The sequence below is a fragment of the Salvelinus alpinus genome, chromosome 15 (assembly GCF_045679555.1).
Source record: "Salvelinus alpinus chromosome 15, SLU_Salpinus.1, whole genome shotgun sequence".
In the NCBI taxonomy this organism is placed as follows: Eukaryota; Metazoa; Chordata; class Actinopteri; order Salmoniformes; family Salmonidae; genus Salvelinus; species Salvelinus alpinus.
In genome coordinates, this window is record NC_092100.1 from 32,452,144 (window position 1) to 32,473,512 (window position 21,369).

The 21,369-nt window shown below is 43.0% G+C and overlaps 1 protein-coding gene across 3 annotated transcripts in view; it reads right to left on the reverse strand.

Annotated features, from left to right (window-relative positions):
• The window catches only part of LOC139539930 (nuclear receptor ROR-alpha A-like), a 292,848-nt gene that overhangs the window by 77,770 nt on the left and 193,709 nt on the right, over positions 1–21,369 (reverse strand). The window contains exon 1 of one of the 3 annotated variants that reach the window (XM_071343341.1): positions 1,275–1,427. The exons of the other annotated variants lie outside the window; for them this stretch is intronic. Coding sequence (XP_071199442.1) covers positions 1,275–1,305 — 31 coding nt within the window. The 5' untranslated portion in view covers positions 1,306–1,427. Of the gene's footprint in view, positions 1–1,274; positions 1,428–21,369 lie in introns of those variants that run through there. 3 annotated transcript variants of the gene reach the window in all.

Sequence of the window (21,369 nt, forward strand, 5' to 3'; positions counted from 1 at the left end):
ATATTCTCAGAATTCTCAAGTCTCAGTGTATTGTACATCATCTAAATGTATTCATGTCTATAAATATGAAATAAGAACGTGGTGGAAAATGCACAAATATGTTTCCACACACTGTATGTATTAGACATGCACTGAGTGGTAAGGATATAGCAATGCAGACAGTGAGTCAGAAGGGCAAAGAACAGAGGCATCAGAAGCACTACTAATGTTAGGATCCAATTGCTTTTTTCCTTTCCTGCAACTTCCCATCTAATACACAGTGACAGCTGCCTGTGCTTCATGTGACTATTTTCTGTGTGTGTGTGTGTGTGTGTGTGTGTGTGTGTGTGTGTGTGTGTGTGTGTGTGTGTGTGTGTGTGTGTGTGTGTGTGTGTGTGTGTGTGTGTGTGTGTGTGTGTGTGTGTGACTGTATGATAGGGGGTGGGGAGGAGGATGACTGGGATTATGCATGCAGGATCATGACACTGAGACTGGGAGGAGGACCCAGCCTTGCTCCCATGGCCATGCATGTATACCCTACTACCCACAAATAGGTCAGTGGAACACAACACACAGACACACACCAGTATCAACTCAAATAATCCCAGTCTGCCAGTGGGGCCAGCCAGTGCCTTGTCACCTCATCTGCGACCCACATTCAACACTGCCAGTCTATCACGCAATTCAACCCTCCAAACAGACAGACACGTCCTCTGGACTAGAACAACCAGATTAAGAACCAAGGAGAAGGAACTGCGACAGAAACACCTGAACCCCCTCGTCCTCCCTCCCTCGTCACCCCAGGACTCCCTCTCCTCTCACCTCGTCCACTCCCCTATGTCTACCCCCCAAAACTTGAAACTGTTTCAAGAGCTTGAGGGGTGTACTTCACATCAAACAGAGATCAGTATGAGCACACTGGCTGTTATTTCTTAAACACACACACGCACTAACAATCCTATTCACTTTAGAGAAACATCCAAACATACCATTACACACGTCTTATCATCCGTTTAGAATATCAAACTTAATTTCCTTCCAGAATAGGAAATAAAGAATAGCTGCTCATGGAGGAAAATAGATATTTCAACAGCTTATTTCCCTGGTAATAAACACATTCAGCGGCAGTTACTCTCTACCTCCCACTCTCCCTCTCTCTCTCCCTTCCACTCTTTTCTTACAAGCGGCTGAAATTGAGTTGGCAGGCAGTGAATAGAGAGAAGCTTCACTTCCCTATGTGTTACTCTGGCTGCCTATTGCACCGTGGAAACAGCATGCATGCATTCTGCTCTTACCTTTCATAGCTGAAATCACAAAATACATCATTAAGCTCCGAGTCCATAAGAGAGCACTATCACCAGCTCAAAGCCCTCCACTGCTGTCTCAGCAGCAGCTGGCCAGCACAGCTCTGTCTCTCTGCCTCCGAGCATGACCACACGAGAATCCATGTGACTGTGACATCAGCGCTAATGTCTGCCTGCTCCCCGCCCCCTGCCTTTGATTGGCACAGCAGGCAGCCAGTGGGGGCGCTGACAGCTCAGGCAGGGAACCTGGCCCCTTTCCTACTGATTGCAGTACTGAGGCTTGTCTGAGGGCTCGATAGGCACAGCACACTCTTACTATCTTGTCTTGCTTATCTTTTAGTGCCAGGATAAAGTCATAACAGTAGCTCTGCCAGACATTTTTTCCATTCCCTTTTCCTCTGCTTTCATAATGTAAAGAAAATAGGAAAACAGAAGGAGAAGAGAGACTGGAATAGAGAGAAAAGTGAAGAGAAATACAAGTAGATGAATACGTTCAATAAAAGAATGAGGGAAGGAGGTAATGTAGAAACAGAGCGCAAAAGGGAGAGAATATATAGAGAGGCTGTCTAATTCCCTGTGGCTCAGTGACAGCAGAAGCTGTCTCTTCCTCTCCTCTCCGAGTGTGTAGATAGATATTACTACTCAGTCTGCCTCCAGATGTCTGCCTCCAGAGCAGCGGTGGAGCCTTCCAGAGCCCAGACAAACGAGTGGAGGTTCAGCCCCTTCCCCTGACCTCTCCACAGGACTCACACACCTCTCTCCTCCTCTCCCCCTCTCCCTAGGCTCACACACACAGGCTCTGGCAGGTGAGGAAGGAGAGATAGTGACGAAAGGGTTTGGCTGATCCCCTCCACCCCACAGTGACTGGCGGATGAGTTTCTCTATCCTTTTCTACCACCCTCCCTCTCGTTCTCTCTCCCTCTCTCTCTCTCTCCCTCCCTCACTCACTCCTCACTCTCTCCCTCACTCCTCTCTCTCTCTCCATCCCTCCCTCCCTCATATGATAATCTGTTCAGACCCCTTACCAGCTGGCACTTTCTGATACAATATTCTGGTTTTAGTGCAATCTGGCTCTGGCCAATAACCGGGTTTCATTTAGAATGTCCATAAATAAGCTGGTGTTCATATCATCCCTTCTCAAGATAAATCAAAAGCTTGGGACTATAAGGTTCTATCTATATTTTTGTCAAAATTGTTCTGTTCAATGTTCTCTACCTACTGTATATAGTACTCTAAATACCCCAATTCATGTTGTTAAGTTCAAAAGAATACAATAATATAATTGCTGACACCATTCAAACCAATGAGAGTTCAGAAATGTAAAGCCAATTATCTCAGAATAATCTTTTTTGCTGATAAAACCATATAGTCCCAAGCTCTCGAAATGCAAAATATTTCATTGCATTATTTATTTCCTGGCAATATCTTTCAGACACATTTTCATGTTAAACGTTTAGAATTATTCAGTTTTACCAAATGAATTTGCTATTTTTGACATGTCCAGTCAACGTTGATTTTGACATTATTATCAAACATTGATTTGGCAAACATAATTTTCCATATTTACTTGCCTGACTACCCAGACCCCATGATCTGGCCAAACGCTACACCACACCCACTGACGTTAGTTTCTTCTCCGCAATGAGTCTGGATCTGAGGACCTCCCCAATCCTTTCACTGAATGCAAACATATTCAGGGCCGTCTGATTGGTCAAGAAACCAATGGAATTGGCCTGAGCCAGAACACACGTGGGTAAAGCAGCGGTTTGAAAATTCTTCATTGGCTTTGATACTCTGATTGGTCTGAGACGATCCAATCGCTGATGACTTTGTTTGGTACAATGGCCCTGGTGCACCTTGTCACCACAAATAACTTAAATGATGGCAGTCTCAGACTAAAGTATGTAGTGAACGACAGAGCAGCGGATGTCATCAGGCTACCATATTCCACCATGTGTACACTTCTACAGCCAACTTGTCATTTTGGAACTGCTGCAGGAAGGGTATACTATGTATATAGTAGGAATCACGACCTATGATACATCAGGTATGCAAATTAACCTCCTGCCCATGACGCCATAAATCTAGCAAATGAACGTGTTTCATTACGACCTCTACATGATCCATTAGAGGCACAATTAACACATTATCTCATGTAATGTCAGAACCGGACTGTCACTGCATAAAACATCATTCAGATGCAGATATCCTCAAACGGAGCGTGTCATGGTTACAAACGAGTGAAAACAATGTGGTGGTAAACACATTTCAATCCCCTGTCACACTGAAACCTAGTGTTTGTTTCTCATGCTGGGTTTCTAACCACAAGACACTGAGTTGCTCTCTACATGAGACAATCTGCTGGCCCACGCAGGGCCAGGTTAAACTGTCACTTTCAGCACAGACAAGAATGTGGTGTGGTTGCCTTGGCCATGTGCTGCTACTTGCTACAGTATCAGTCAGTCTTAAACCATGGGCCATCTCACTGCTGTTGTGTGAGTTCCTTGTTTATAAAACCGCATGGCTTTGGCCCCTGGGCGGCCGGGCCCCACTGTGACCTCACACACACCCACTCTCTCCTGGCAGCACTCTGCTCTGCACTCTCTTCCCAAATGTTCAGATGACTGCAGATAACAACCGTGTAGCTTAAAGGAAAGGAACATCTACACTACAGTGTCTGTGTGTGAAAGAGAGAGTGGAATGGATAGAGGGCCAAACGCATGCAACTGCTTGAGTTTGTTTGTGTGGATTGTGTCTGTGGCGGGTGTATGTTCACTGTATGTGAATATGTATGAGTTTTGTAAAACCTTGGTTGAGGACATTGTGTGAAAGCATCACTGACACAGTAAGGACAGACAAGACATACAAGCCACAATGCATCCTGAGAGTGACATATAAACTCAGCAAAAAAAGATATTTCGTAAAAATACAAATAACATCACAGATCTTCATTTTAAAGGGTTTAAACACTGTTTCCCATGCTTGTTCAATGAACTACAAACAATTATTTAACATGCACCTGTGGAACGGTCGTTAAGACACTAACAGCTTACAGATGTTAGGCAATTAACTTCTCTAGGGTAGGGGGCAGCATTGGGAAATTTGGATGAAAAGCGTGCCCAAATTAAACTGCCTGCTACTCAGCCATAAAAGCTAGAATATGCTTATAATTAGTAGATTTGGATAGAAAACACTCTGAAGTTTCTAAAACTGTTTGAATGATGTCTGTGGGTATAACAGAACTCATATGGCAGGCAAAAACCTGAGAAAAAATCCAACCAGGAAGTGGGAAATCTGAGGATTGTAGTTTTTCAACTCTTTGCCTATTGAATACACAGTGTCTATGGGGTCATATTGCACTTCCTAAGGCTTCCACTAGATGCCAACAGTCTTTAGAACCTTGTTTTATGCTTCTACTGTGAACTGGGGGCAAATGAGATTGAGTCAGAGGTCTGCCAGAGAGCCACGAGCTGACCATGCGCGTTCACGTGATAGTTAGCTTGCGTTCCACTGCATTTCTGAAGACAAAGGAATTCTCCGGTTGGAACATTCTTGAAGATTTATGTTAAAAACATCCTAAAGATTGATTCTATACATCGTTTGACATGTTTCTACGGACTGTAACGGAACTTTTTGACATTTTGTCTGCACCTAGTGGTCGCGCCTCATGAATTTTGATTACTGGGCTAAACGCGCGAACAAAAAGGAGGTATTTGGACATAAATGATGGACATTATCGAACAAAACAAACATTTATTGTGGAACTGGGATTCCTGGGAGTGGATTCTGATGAAGATCATCAAAGGTAAGTGAATATTTATAATGCTATTTCTGACTTCTGTTGACTACACAACATGGCGGATATCTGTTTGGGTTGTTTGGGATATGAGCGCTGTACTCAGATTATTGCATGGTGTGCTTTTTCCGTAAAGTTCTTTTGAAATCTGACACAGCGGTTGCATTAAGGAGAAGTGGATCTAAAATTCCATGCATAACAGTTGTATCTTTTAGCAATGTTTATTATGAGTATTTCTGTAAATTGATGTGGCTCTCTACAAAATCACCGGAAGTTTTGGAACTACTGAACATAACGCGGCAATGTAAACTCAGATTTTTGGATATAAATATGAACTTTACCAAACAAAACATACATGTATTGTGTAACATGAAGTCCTATGAGTGTTATCTGATGAAGATCATCAAAGGTTAGTGATTAATTGTATCTCTATTTCTGCTTTTTGTGACTCCTCTCTTTGGCTGGAAAAATGGCTGTGTTTTTCTGTGACTTGGCTCTGACCTAACATAATCATTTGGTGTGCTTCGTCGTAAAGCCTTTTTGAAATCGGACACTGTGGCTGGATTTACAACAAGTGTATCTTTAAAATGGTGTAAAATACTTGTATGTTTGAGGAATTTTAATTATGGGATTTCTGTTGTTTTGAATTTGGCGCCCTGCAGTTTCACTGGCTGTTGAAGAGGTGGGACGCTACCATCCCACATACCCTAGTGAGGTTAACGCCACAGTTATGAAAACTTAGGACACTAAAGAGGCCTTTCTACTCACTCTGAAAAACACCAAAAGAAAGATGCCCAGGGTCCCTGCTCATCTGCGTGAACATACCTTAGGCAAGCTGCAAAGAGGAATGAGGACTGCAAATGTTGCCAGGGCAATAAATTACAATGTCCGTACTGGGAGATGCCTAAGACAGCGCTACAGGGAGACAGGACGGACAGCTGATCGTCCTCGCAGTGGCAGACTACGTGTAACAACACCTGCACAGGATTGGTACATCCGAACATCACACCTGTGAAACAGGTACAGGATGGCAACAACAACTGCCAGAGTTACACCGGGAATGCACAATCCCTCCATCAGCGCTCAGACTGTCCGCAATAGGCTGAGAGAGGCTGGACTGAGGGCTTGTAGGCCTGTTGTAAGGCAGGTCCTCACCAGACATCACCGTCGCCTATGGGCACAAACCCAACATCGCCGGACCAGACAGGACTGGCAAAAAGCGCTCTTCTCTAACGAGTCGTGGTTTTGTCTCAGCAGGGGCGATGGTTGGATTCGCGTTTATCGTCGAAGGAATGAGTGTTACCCAGAGGCCTGTACTCTGTACTCTGGAGCGGGATCGATTTGGAGTTGGAGGGTCCGTCATGGTCTGGGGCGGTGTGTCACAGCATCATCAGACTGCCTGCAATGACAACAAGCTCAATCTCAACGCTGTGCGTTACAGGGAAGACATCCTCCTCCCTCATGTGGTACCCTTCCTACAGGCTCATCCTGACATGACCCTCCAGCATGACAATGCCACCAGCCATACTGCTCGTTCTATGCGTGATTTCCTGCATTACAGTAATGTCAGTGTTCTGCCATGGCCAGCGAAGAGCCCAGGTCTCAATCCCATTGAGCACGTCTGGGACCTGTTGGATTGGGCTAGGGCCATTCCCCCCAGAAATGTCCGGGAACTTGCAGGTGCCTTGGTGGTAGAGTGGGGTAACATCTCACAGCAACAATTGGCAAATCTGGTGCAGTCCATGAGGAGGAGATACACTGCAGTACTTAATGCAGCTGGTGGCCACACCAGATACTGACCCTTACTTCCGATTTTGACACCCCTTTGTTCAGGGACACATTATTCCATTTCTGTTAGTCACGTGTCTGTGGAACTTGTTCAGTTTATGTCTCAGTTGATGAATCTTGTTACGTTCATACAAAAAGTTTAGTTTAGTTTGAGTTTAGAAACATGATTGTTTGTGATTGTATACTGTAATAATCGGTCTCAATAAAGGTTGCCTCTGCATAAAGATACTTTATCCTGGTCACAGTGAGAAGTACATGCATTCTGGACCAGCTACAATCAGGAAATACCTGGTGTTTCTGAGCACAGCTGCTGCCAGAAAGGCCAATTCCTCTGCTTTGCACAATGATGGAACATTCCCCTGACTACAACCCATTCACAATAACAGTATGCCAATACTGAGGTGTTGCTGAACTCATTGACTAAATCACTGACATTGACTAAATCACAAAACAAATGTATTTTTATGAATGTGGTGATATAATGTAAGATCAATTATATGATTGTAATCTGTGAACTGTGCAACGTTACTCTGCTGTCATTGGTTTAAATTGTCTGTTGTGTGTGTGTTATACCACCTCCACACATTATGACATTGGATATCCTTCTGGGTTTTGGTCAACACATATCCCAGGTGATGTAACTCTTTGATCTCTATTCAGTTCCACCTTGAGATGGACTGGTACCCATCATTTCTTGCATAAGTGTTCACTGAACCTATCCAAAATCAGAGAGGTAAGAAATATCAATGACTCCCTGATGGCAGAGCCAGTGTCAGTGTGTCCACAGAGAAGCAGCTCTAGCTGTAGGTAGGAGCAGTCAAGAGCAGAGCTGGGCTGTGCCGGGCTGCAGTGGGCCCATACTCACTGCCTCTCTGCATAAACACCGATCCAGTCAAGTGTCTCGCGCTCCTCGCTGATTAATTCAAGCAAATGTATTTATTGTAAACAAGCCCTGTGGGATGGAATTCAATTGAGAGGAGACGCGGAGCCTCTACTGGTGCCCCAGAGGAGAGGAGAGGACCAGAGCCGATAATGGCCTCATTAGCAGTCTGTCAGTAGACATCCCGCACCCCACGCCTTCCCTCGCTGGCTGGGCTGGGCTGGCTTGGGACGCAGCTGATCCACATTAACTCCTACGGTACCACACCACTGCCACAGCTCTCCAGACCACAGATCATAGAGCGCATAGGGACTCAGCACTCACCCCCCTCTGTATCCCAAGAAAAAGACACGTATCAGTGATAGATACAACAACAAATAATCCGTACAGTGACATGGACGATGTGTGTGTGTGTGTATTGCCAGCCCCCAGCTGAAGTAGAATTAACAACGTCCAACAGACACCCAATGAAAACAATACAGGTCGATTTAATATAAACGCCAAGGAGTGGAGGCCATAATATCAAACCATAACAGCACCAACCCATTCGAGACAATCATAAACCAATTTAGAGCCATTCCAGGCAATTTCCTGGGGCTTCCACTTGTGGGGAAGACTTCAATAAATCACATTGACAACAAAGGGAATATCTATTTCAGGGAAAATAAAAGAGGTTTCGTTCAGTGGGGTGGGGAGCAGAGCATTTAAAGAGGTTTAAATGTGAGAGTGGAGAGTTTAGAAACATACATGTATGCTGTCATGCCTGCAGAGGAGTGCAGTGCGGTATAGTGAGGCAGGCAGAGAGGCAGCTGTAGTGGAGAGTGGTGTGTGGTATTGGGGGTTGTGGGCTGCTGACTGACTGACACACAGTGACAGTGTGATCAGTGGCCTCTCCATTAGTGACTGCTCTCCATATGTGGAGCCCCACGCCAGCCCAGCATCAGCCTCAGCCTCAGCCCAGCTCACAAACCCATACATATTTATAGAGCAGTAAGGCCACACAGACGAAAGACAAAAGCCTCAGTAAAATGACATATATGAGCCAGTCCACCATTACTTCAACTACAGGAGGAGGTGCATTAGGTTACGTCTATGCCACAGCCATCAGTGACATAATAACTGTATACACAAAGTCAATAAAGTCACGACAGTCTATGTACTATAATGTGGTTGAATAAAACATGACTACAACCTCTGCTACTAGGTCTACACCCAACATCATTTACAGAGTAGAGCTAGAAAACTTTGTTTTGTGTCCAAGCTCATCCAATCTCGGATAGAGCAATCATACATTCTAATATTTACAAGTCAATTACATTAAAGCTCTTACAGTGCGTGTTAAATAAGGATGAGAAGAGAAGAGTTGCGACATATGCCACAGAAGAGGGTTCAGTGGATTTGTAAAGATGTGCGTCATGATGGAGATAAACAATGAAAATATCAAAAGATCAAGATATATATTAAAGGCCGAGCGCAGCCAAAAATGTGATTTTCCTGTGTTTTATACACTGAGTGTACAAAACATTAGGAACACCTTTCCATGACACAATGACCAGGTGAATCCAGGTGAAAGCTATGATCCCTTATTGATGTCACTTGTTAAATCCACTTCAATCAATATAGATGAAGAGGAGGAGACAGGTTAAAGAAGGATTTTTAAGCTTTGAGATAATTGAGACATGGATTGTATATGTGTGCCATTCAGATGCTGAATGGGCAAGACAAAATATAAATTTTCCTTTGAACGGGGTATGGTAGTAGGTGCCATGGGCAAGACAAAACATTTAAGTGCCTTTGCACGGGGTATGGTAGTAGGTGCCAGGCGCACTGGTTTGAGTGTCAACGTCAGGCACCTGTTCGCATCCTGTACAATGGATTAAAGTAAGCAAAAATAAATACATCTCTGCCTTATATTGTCGAGTGCTCCAACTCCTTTTTACCTCAAATTAGTCCTTTTGGAAGCTTTTCTTGGTAAGCCATTCTCATGATTTTTGTCATTGTTATTGAGCACCCCTCCTTACAAAGTCCCACCTGAACCTCTACCGGAGTTGTCCTTTTAGTGTAAGAGCTGTTTGAAAAGAACGCCTGAAATGTCAGCCTGTTTTGGTGGGATGTAGTTTTGGCCTGCCTGGTGACATCCCCAGGTGGTAAATTAGTTAAAAGACAAATAAGAAAGAGAGTTCCACACCTCTCTGCCAATAACAGCTAGTTTTCAGTTTTCCACTCCCCACTCAGACCACTCGCAGATAGTCCTACTGTAGCATAATTCTTGCTTGAGAATTTGCTCTTTGCTAAGAAGCTATTTTAGTAAATTTTTTACCATTTTAATTTAAACAATCACAGTTAGGTACTTAATTGTTACCCAGAAATTATTTTATATTGAGCTAAAAATGGCTGCCTTGGTCCTTTAACATGCACTTACCCAAGTCACAGATAATGTTGTGCAGGGTAGTTCATGTCTGCTCCAAATTAAATTAGGATCCTTCCAGGTATTAAGAAATACACAGACATTTGGTAGTAAACAATTTGATAAGTAACACACTTCTCTAATTGAAAACATCACATGCCCCCCCAGCAGCTAGTTTGTAGTGGTTTGACGTTGTTGATGTTGTCATCGCTCCATTAGGTTTAATAGACTGGAATGACAGGGTGATTCCTTTATCTTTGGGCTTTCTTATTTTGCAATAAGAGAATTATGACAAAGAGGCACTAAAAATGTTTACAAGAAACAATAGAATTGGCTCCTCATTTGATCCAAATGGGTCAAGACAATACATTTTTACAGTGAAAAGTATTTGATTACGGATTACAAAGAGGTTGCCGTTAGAATACAAAAATGGAGTGTCCTAGTAAACTAATGTAATTGGTAGAGCTTCAAATGAATAAAAATTCAATCAATGCACATTCACATTAGGCTATATTCATAGAGATCGTGAAAAACGGACAGAAATCTTTCGTGGAACTAAACAGGCAAGTTTGATAGCTGACAATTGTTTTGGAAATACATCTCCAATAAATCAATGGACATAACATTTGAACTATGTGTACTGGCTGTCTTTAGTGCGGAGCCGTCTGTGGGGATAGAGGGGAAGCCATACGAGGCTTGAGAGAGAGGCAGCAAGAGAGAGGGAGAGAGAGAGATTATAGGAGGCATCCCAGCCTGTGCAAGAGGCTTAGTCTGGCTAGGCGGGGAGGTGGAACCCTGTGAATTCTAATGAACTGGCAAGACTCCCCAAAACCAGCCTCTCCATCTCCAACAGGACAGAGAGGGGTAGGTGATTAGGGGCGCTGCATCACTCTGCACCCCCTCCACGGCAAACCAAATAGAGCAGGTCATTTTCCCTGTGATAATTATACCCAGAACCAGGCATGAGGGATTGGTAATGGACCTGCTTATTCTTCATGTGCTGCAGAGGCGCCGACTGAGAAAAAAGCATGATTATGTGGCTGACTCTAGTAAGAGTAGCAGTGGCTGTTGAAAAACTTAGCCTTTGAGGGGGAGGTTAACGAATGAACTTCATTATTGAGGAGCATACCAGGGAGATCCCCTAGAGCTTGTGATATATTACCTAGCGTCAAACCTACACACTCCCACATCACCACTATAGAGCAACATCAACTCTGGGGGAGGTAGGCATGTAAACTAAAATAGTTAACCTTCTCGCTTGAGGGGAGAAAAAAAATGAAGCGCAACAAACAAGGATGTACACAGGTTTTTATATATATTTCTGTTTTAAACAAAAATTCAATGAGCTCCTTTGTGAAACTAAATGTGTATCATTGCTTTTAAATTAGAAAGTGCACTATTGATTTTCTGTCTTAATTCACAGAGCCCTTCTCTCTGGATACACAACAGTGAATATCCTCTGCACAGAAAACCTCAGAAGAAAAATGTGGCTTAAACTAACAGTGTTTAATGTTCTGTGTGTAACTGAGAATAGGCAGTCCAGATCACACTGTATATACTACACTCATTTGTTAAAAATAACTCTGCTCAAGCATGAAAGTTACTTTTTCAAAGTTTACAGCACTCTCTAAATCCAGTGACCCACTAGAGGGACTAGATTTTTCTTTAAGATGGAGGGAGATCTTCAGGCTATGGAGGCAAACAGCACTTAACCTTCCCCCTTCCTCCTTCCGTTGTGCCTTGCTGGAGTTTCTCCATGGCGGACGGAGGGAGCTAGCACTTTTAGCCAGCAAGCTATGAACACTTTTACTCTTGACTTATGAGGATGCCATGGGTGCGGCGGAGTGATTCATCACACGGTGTGCTCCTCCTGCACCCTCACACATTAGTAATGTGGTCCACAGAGGAGGAGGCCTGTCACTACTCTGTACCTGGACCCCACGAACAAGGTAGGTCAACTGGAGGCGTCAGTGCCTGGCCCACTTTTAGTCTTTCACAGTACTTTTAGTTTCCTCGGGCTCCACCAGCCCAGAGCAGGGAGAGACAGACATGCTGAGATGGGCCTGGGCTGGGCCGTGTGGTCACAGTGAAAAGCTGTACTGTATGAGAATCTCAAGCTGTACATACCAGCAGCTTACCACCCTGCATCCCACTGCTAGCTTGCCTCTGAAGCTAAGCAGGGTTGGTCCTGGTCAGTCCCTGGATGGGAGACCAGATGGTGTTGGAGGGCCAGAAGAAGGCACCTTTTCCTCTGGACTAACATAATAATAATATCCCAATGCCCCAGGGCACTGATATGAACAATATCTCATATAGGAGTTGTTTTATTAATACTGTAAATCCACAAAATCCAAAATAAGTTCTTAATATGTATCATAGAATGAGTGAAACTTGGTCAATGTCCAACGTAGCATAAAGAAATGAGTCTGCCTCAATGAAGACATGAGTGAGATTTTCTAAGAGAAGTTTCCAGATTTTCACCTCTAAACCAACACAAGCCTGAGGGAGTTTCATCAGAAGGCTGGGTAGTCTTCTGTAATACCAGCGTAACAAAATGTTATGAGCACCAAGCACATGATCATCTGTTCTTTCATATAATATAGAGCCACTTTAAGTCAGTATAAGCCTTTGACCTGAACACTGCAGGTAATGCAAGTTTAAACACCTACCTCCGTATTCATGTTTGTCATTTTACTAGTGAAGATTAGGTGAAAAAGGCTATTTGAAACCACAACACAGGATTAAGGGATAATGCTGCTCTGTGTCTTCTGAGTCGACCTTGATTCTGTAATCCAGCACAATACTGGGTAACAGCGTATTTCCCTCTTTCTTACAGTCAATACACTTGCTGTACAACTGTTCACTTAGACATAATAGCAAACACTTAATGATACAATTCTAACTGAGGGAGAAATCTACATCGACCAGATCTTAGCTGTATACACTTCACACTTGGAATCCAAGGAAAATAACTGCAAAAAGTGACAATATTTTACCGCAATTGATTTATTTTATATTTCTGTTTCCTTTTCTTTGAATGTAATTCAATATTTTATGCTGTTACATAACTTGCAAAAACAAAAGAGAAGAAAACAAAGGGAAAGTTGGATCCTCAAACAAAGAAGGAAACATTGTCTTTAGTCTCAGAGAGAAAAATCCCCAGTAAGTTGATTTGAAGTACTCAGGCTCGCACTTTAATGACCGGGGGTGAAAAATGAAGTTGATCTTTAAAGTGAGCCAACCTGCAGTCAGCCACGGCATCATTAAGGAGACTACCACTTAATCAGTGAGAGGACACCAATTTAGCAGGAAGCTAACTATGCAGGAGGAGTCATCGACCCATTATCAAGCATCATAACATGACATATGACCAGGTAGGTTATACAGCAAGCATTTTTCAGCTAGCCATTTTTACTGACTCCCTCTCTCTCACACAGTTTTAATTTTTTCACCTCTCTGCCGCAGACACAGTAGAATGAGAACCTTCCTTTGATGTCTGGGATCCTATAACGCTGAGGCGTTGAAATCTGCATGTCTGTTATCTGTGGAATCTTAATGATCACAGCTAACATCACAATGGGTTAACCACATTCTTCTGTAGTCAAACTGCATTTATGCACCCAGAAACATTAATAACAGAACAGGCCCAGGGGTCGGATTCACAAAACATTACTTACGAAAAAACGTAAGAAGTTTCTTAAGGAAAAAAATAGGAAGTTCATGAGATAGTTCGTAATTTAATTCCTCAAAATGTTCTTAGAAATTCGTAGTTTTCTTAGGATCTTCGTAAATATCTTCTTATATGGCATTGACATTAGTAACATGCTTGAAACCAATAAATAAGCCTATGTGACAGTGGTGATTGAATTTGGTTATTTCGTTATAATTCACACATTATAGCCATCCGACTAGCTATATCAAAATCAAAAATGGATAACCAAGAAAATAGATTGAAGTGATGGTGAAGGAAATAGCAGCCAGGAAAAGGTTGCTGTTGGGGAGACTTGATAACTGCGGGGTCACTCCAGAGACGAAAAAGAAAGGATGGGCGAGAGTGGCCGAGTCTGACTTTGCCGCCGGGGATATGGCAATGGACAGTAATGACGTAAAAAGATGAAGGGAGCTGAGAGAACATTCATATGGACCAGCTGGAGGAGGTGTCGTCCATCATAGAGATGGTGGTAGAGGGACTGCACGAATGGTAAGTTAGTTAGCTACGTTAGCTAGTAAAGACATTATAGCCAAAATAGCTAACGATGTTAACATTAGCTAAGTTTGCCAAGTTCTTCTTTGCAAATTAACGAGATAGCGCTAGCTATTTAACACTTCTAGAATATTGTAATATATTGTTAATTACTAGCTAGCTTGATAACGCGTGTTTAATTTGTATTCTTGCTGTATTTAAATATCCGGTAGCCAACTGTGTCTGTTCCGCAAGAAAATGTTAATGGTTACAAAAGTATCGATTCGTCTCAAGACAAGGGTTTAGCTGTCCTAAAACTAAGTACATTTCCAAGAAGAAATCCTAAAGCATCATTTTCAAGAATCCCATTTCTTCTTAACTTTTTTCTTAGGAAGAACCTTAGGAAAAACCTTAAGAACATTTCCAATAACTTTATTGAGGAATAGTAACTTTGCTTAACTTCCTTCAATAGTTAAAGAAAAAATACCAGTTAAGAAGAAATTTTGTGGATCCGGGCCCAGATCTCTAATGAAAGTAATCCAATACAATGTTCACATGTGATCAACTACAATGAATAGATCACCAACAGCTTCACTGTAATTGTTTTCTTGTCAATAGTAGTGATGCCTTTATGTGTCTCTGTGTCTTCACTGAATAAAAGTGTGCTCTATATTTCAGCTTGCTATTGCATATGCTCTAGTCCAGGGGTGTCAAACACATTTTTCTCAGAGGGCCGCATTCGGTCTTCAACGAGGTCCGGAGGGCCGTACTGAAAATGGGTTATATTTCCTAGCCGTCAAAATTTGTAAAAAATGGTCCTCTATCCGTTTTTGGAATTTTTGTATGCTATCTGACTGTCTAGCTTTCATGTAGGTGATTATTTGCGAGCTGGACACAGTCAAGAAACGGTATAAATGTAGGTTCATTATAATTTCTACAGTTACGATTTGGTTTATGTCATTTCAAAGAATATTGAGTTTGCTCCCCCACCACCCAAAAAAACTCATACCCCTTCGCGGTATCTGGGCAGTATGTTTGACACCCGTGCTCAAGTCTATCCCTAAAATAAATACAATTAACATTGCCTCCTCAAATTCACATTACTTCTATGCAGTTAGATTTTTTGGTCTTATTCTGCTAAAGAAACAATCACAATTAAACACAACTATGACAATGAACAGCTTAGTCTGCATAGTTTATTCAACAATATTACATCTGAATAATTCAGGAATTAAATAATATATGTTAATTATGGGCCACATTATTCAAACCTGATATCATTTCATCTGCATTTTCATGGATATTATAATTGCAAATTTCATAATAAAATACTTTTGATCATAGAAATAAGATCTCCACCGTGGATGTTGTCAATTGAGCACTACAATTACTATAATTCTTTCCGGGTGTTCCACAAATTTCATAGAGAATGGAGGCAAGAAAAATGTAAAAAATGTTAGCCTGAGTGTGGTCTGTGTGTAGGAGAGGAGAGGAGGAGAGAGCCTGCCTGGGTGTGGCCTACCTCTTCTCTCTTCTCCAGAGGAAGTTAATGATGGTACAAGGACATTTAATTATGGCACCCATCTTAAAGCTTCCCCGTCAGCATCACTCAGGATCATATCCGAAGGAGCTCTATGACCTCCTCTTCTGTCGCCCTCCATGAATCAAAGCTTTCATTACATGCTGACACTCTTGTCCTGCATTGGCTGGACGATGTACACGCACCCTGGAAAAGTGATGAGGTACAGGAAACCTGACGAGTGACAGATAACCTGCGCTGCAAGGCCGGCCCTACTCACTCTGTGGCATGGTGCGTGTGTGACGGTCTGCTTTACCCTGCCTTGCCAGTCATGCCAACCTGCCTACCCTACCTAACCATGCCATCTCAGCAACCCATCAGCCCCTCACCTGGGGTGGCAGGCAGCCTGCAGAAGAGAAATCGCTCACAGCAGATGGGGCCAGTAATTTTAGCCGGCCCATCCGAGCATTGTGTCCTTGTCACATGTCACTTACTCTTGTTTTCTGGTCTGACAACACTTCAAGACAGGACCTTTCAGGTTGGGGTGAGACATAAAGAGACAGGGTGAGGAATAGCTGACAAGGCCTCTCTTCTCTTCTCCTCTCTTCGCTCTGGCTCAGGCACTCACAAAGACACAGCACTAGAGAAGAACCAGATTAAGGGCCCACAAAGACAGCCTCCCAGCCCTACAAAGACAGCCCTCTAGCCCCACAAAACGCTGCGGCAACTCCCCCCCCTCCCAGCTCCCCACGTCACTCTTCCTTTCACACACACTGTAGCCCCAGGAGGTGATAAAGAACCCACTCCATTCTGACAAACGTATGCAAAGAAAGTGCATTTTACAAAGGACATTTGTAATTTTATAAAATAGCAGACATAATGCTTTTACTGAAAACTGTCATATTGTGTGGGAGAGAAAAAACGTACAGTGGAGAGGAAAAATTGAGAAAAATCATGCTGGCCTGGTTTACGACAAATAGATAGCTCTATTGATTTCCTTTTACCAGCGGCTGTCCATCCCTCACTGTGGTGATTATACTGACCTATTTCACAAAAAATGGCTGTCTATTATGGATTAAACCAAAGTGTCCCAAAAAAATCTTATTCTTTTCACGGAGCAAACAAATAGACTAAGATGAATGATGATCTATTATAAAGAAAAATACAAGATGGTGAGTGTTCAGTGTTGTTCAGGGAGAAACAAAATGCAAGCTTGAGCTCCATATTGAGAGTGTTCAGCAGCAGAACAGGCTTCTCTTGGTTGGGGCATTCGACGCCCCGGATGTACTGCCAATTTAAATCAATCATAACAAAATATTCTCAAATGTATTTTACAACATAATAAGGATGCAGTTAATGTGTGTGTATTATCTGAATTAACAAAAATATATTACAGTTGTAAGCATATTTGCATTTATAGTACACTATAAATACGATGAATTAATGTAATAGTTTTCTGTTTGTATTTTCCTCTGAGTACTGCTACTATATATATGATGCAGCAGTGTATGAGTGTTGTGTCTGTCACTAGTGACTAGTAGTATCTCACTGTGTAGCACTGTTACTCTGCCCTAGCTAAATAATGTACGTAGGTACTGGATGCACTTCCCACATGAGTGCAACTAACAAATCCCTGCAGAGCTGAATCAAGGCAACGATGTGATGAAACACCTTCAAACAAACACTGAGCAGGGAATATTGAGCTACACTCTGCCCCAGGCAATTCCACAGCAGTATGCCTGTTGCCAAGCAAAATTAGATAGCAACTGGGACATATTATTCTTCCAAATTGGCACTGTACAGCAGGATTAAGGACTATCAATCTCATGTTCGATTAAACACAAATATTTAAGCTCAGAGTAGCAATAAATAACCCCTCTCAACAGAGGAATAATGGGATCTGATGTGTCATAATAACAAGTTAAGCAGATGTTTCACATGGGGAGGTAGCCTAGCGGTTAAGAGTGTTGTGCCAGCAACCGAAAGGTCATTGGTTTGAATCCCAGAGCCAACTATGTGAAACATCAACAGATGTTTCACATAGTTGCAAGGCACTTAACCCTAAATAATATGAATAAAATAAATGGCTGTAGTGCGTACTGGGCTGTACGCACTACCTAGTACATCACTGTGGCCAGGCTTCCTGCCATCCAAGACTTCTCTAGCAGGCGGTGTCAGAGGAAGGCCCTAAAAATTGCCAAAGACCCCAGCCACTCTAGTCATAGACTGTTCTCTCTGCTACCACACGGCAAGCGGTACTGGAGCGCCAAGTCTAGGTGCAAAAGGCTTCTCAACAGCTTCCACCCCCAAGCCATAAGACTCCTGAACAGCTAATCAAATGGCTACCTGGACTATTTGCATTGTCCACCCCCTCATTTTTACACTGCTGATACTCTCTGTTTATTATCTCTGCATAATCACTTTACTCCTACCTACATGTAATTTTTTTTTTTTTAAATCACCTTTATTTAACCAGGTAGGCTAGTTGAGAACGAGTTCTCATTTACAACTGTGACCTGGCCAAGATAAAGCAAAGCAGTGCGTCACAAACAACAACACAGAGTTACACATGGAATAAACAAACATACAGTCAATTATACAATAGAAAAAGTCCATATACAGTGTGTGCAAATGAGGTAGGATAAGGGAGGTAAGGCAATGAATAGGCCATAGTGGCGAAATAATTACAATATGGCAATTAAACACTGGAGTGATAGATATGCAGAAGATGAATGTCCAAGTAGAGCTACTGGGGTGCAAAGGAGCAAAATAAATTAAATAAATAACAGTATAGGGATGAGGTAGTTGGATGGGCTATTTACAGATGGGCCATGTACAGGTGCAGTGATCTGTGAGCTGCTCTGACAGCTGGTGCTTAAAGATAGTGAGGGACATATGAGTCTCCAGATTCAGTGATTCTTTTGCAATTCGTTCCAGTCATTGGCAGCAGAGAACTGGAAGGAAAGGCGGCCAAAGGAGGCATTGGCTTTGGGGGTTGACCAGTGAAATATACCTGCTGGAGCGCGTGCTACGGGTGGGTGCTGCTATGGTGACCAGTGAGCTGAGATAAGGTGGGGCTTTACCTAGCAAAGACTTATAGATGACCTGGAGCCAGTGGGTTTGGCGACGAATATGAAGCGAGGGCCAGCCAACGAGAGCATACAGGTCGCAGTGGTGGGTAGTATTTGGGGCTTTGGTGACAAAACAGATGGCACTGTGATAGACTGCATCCAATTTGCTGAGTAGACTGTTGGAGGCTATTTTGTAAATGACATCGCCGAAGTCGAGGATCGGTAGGATAGTCAGTTTTACAAGGGTATGTTTGGCAGCATGAGTGGCTGCTATGTTGCAAAATAGGAAGCTGACTCTAGATTTAATTTTAGATTGGAGATGCTTAATGTGAGTCTGGAAGAAGAGTTTACAGTCTAACCAGACACCTAGGTATTTGTAGTTGTCCACATATTCTAAGTCAGAACTGTCCAGAGTAGTGATGCTGGACCGGCGGGCAGGTGTGGGCAGCGATCGGTTGAAGAGCATGCATTTAGTTTTACTTGCATTTAAGAGCAGTTGGCCACGGAAGGAGAGTTGTATGGCATTGAAGCCATACAGGTTAGTTAGTCAGGAGGTTAGTTAACACAGTGTCCAAAGAAGGGCCAGATGTATACAGAATGGTGTCGTCTGCGTAGAGGTGGATCAGAGAATCACCAGCAGCAAGACCGACATCATTGATGTATACAGAGAAGAGAGTCGGCCCGAGAATTGAACCCTGTGGCACCCCCATAGAGACTGCCAGATGTCCGGACAACAGGCCCTCCGATTTGACACACTGAACTCTATCAGAGTACACTAAGAATATTACCTCAATTACCTCAACTAACCTGTGCCCCTGCACAATGACTCTATACTGGTACACCCTGTATATAGCCTCGATACTGTTATTTTATTGTTGTTCTTTAAATATTTGTTATTTAATTTTTTTTTACTTCAAATTGTTTTAGTAAATACTTTCTTACCACTTATTTTTCTTAAAACTGCATTGTTGGATAATGGCTTGTAAGTAAGCATTTCACTCTAAGCTCTACACCTGTTAAAATTAGACGCATGTGATAAATAAAATTTGATTGATTGATTGATAATTGATCCTATAAGTCGCTCTGGATAAGAGTGTCTCTAAAATGGGGAGGTATCCATCACCTAGTCGTGTCAAACACACCAGGAGTTGTGGTAAATATACAGTTGAAGTCGGAAGTTCACATACACTTAGGTTGGAACATACTTTGGTGCGAAAAGTGCAAATCAATCCCAGAACAACAGCAAAGGACCTTGCGAAGATGCTGGAGGAAACAGGTGCAAAAGTATCTATATCCACAGTAAAACGAGTCCTATATCGACATAACCTGAAAGGCCGCTCAGCAAGGAAGAAGCCACTGCTCCAAAACCGCCATAAAAAATCCAGACGACGGATTGCAACTGCACATGGGGACAAAAATCGTACTTTTTGGAGAAATATCCTCTAGTCTGATGAAACAAAAATAGAACTGTTTGGCCATAATTACCATCGTTATGTTTGGAGGAAAAAGGAGGATGCTTGCAATCCGAAGAACACCACCCAACCGTGAAGCACGGGGGTGGCAGCATCATGTTGTGGGGTGCTTTGCTGCAGCAGGGGAAATTATGTAGATATATTGAAGCAACATCTCAAGACATCAATCAGGAAGTTAAAGCTTGGTCGCAAATGGGTCTTCCAAATGAACAATGACCCCAAGCATACTTCCAACGTTGTTGCAAAACAGCTTAAGGACAACAAAGCAAGTCATCACGACAGCGACCGGCTGGGTTGCTCCAACCTCTGTCCATCCCCAACCGGCCCTGGTACCACCTGTCTGTAGATTTTAGCACACGGTAACCTCCATCCCAAGGGCTTACCACTATCCTGGTGGTTGTCAATCGTCTCTCCAAGGCAGCCCATTTCATCGCTTTACCCAAGTTGTCCTCAGTAAAGGAGACCGCTGATCTCATGATAACCCATGTCTTTCGACTACACGGACTTCCACAGGACATTGTCTCAGATCGTGGGCCCCAGTTTGTCGCACGGTATCTGTAGGCCTTCTGCTCCCTGTTGGGGGCATCGTTGAGTCTCTCATTGGGGTTCCACCCACTGTCGAATGGGCAAACTGAGCGGGCCAACCAGGAGCTGGAGAAGGTACTCTGGTGTTTCGTCTCCACTCAGGCCAGCAACTGGAGCAAGTTCCTCATCTGCGTGGAATATGCTCATAACACACTGCTGAACTCAACCACTGGGTTGTCGCTGTTCCAGTGTCAGTTCCAGTGTCAGTTCCAGTGTCAGTTCGGGCCAGTGTACTGTGATCCTGCGGCTACTGTCTATCAGTAAAGTATTATGTTTATCCTTAATCACTGGTTTCTCGTCTCTGGACCTGGGTCCAACCTCACAACACGCTATTTTCCAGACAGTTTTCAGGTCTACTGTGTGTGCTGTGATGTCTAAATCATGT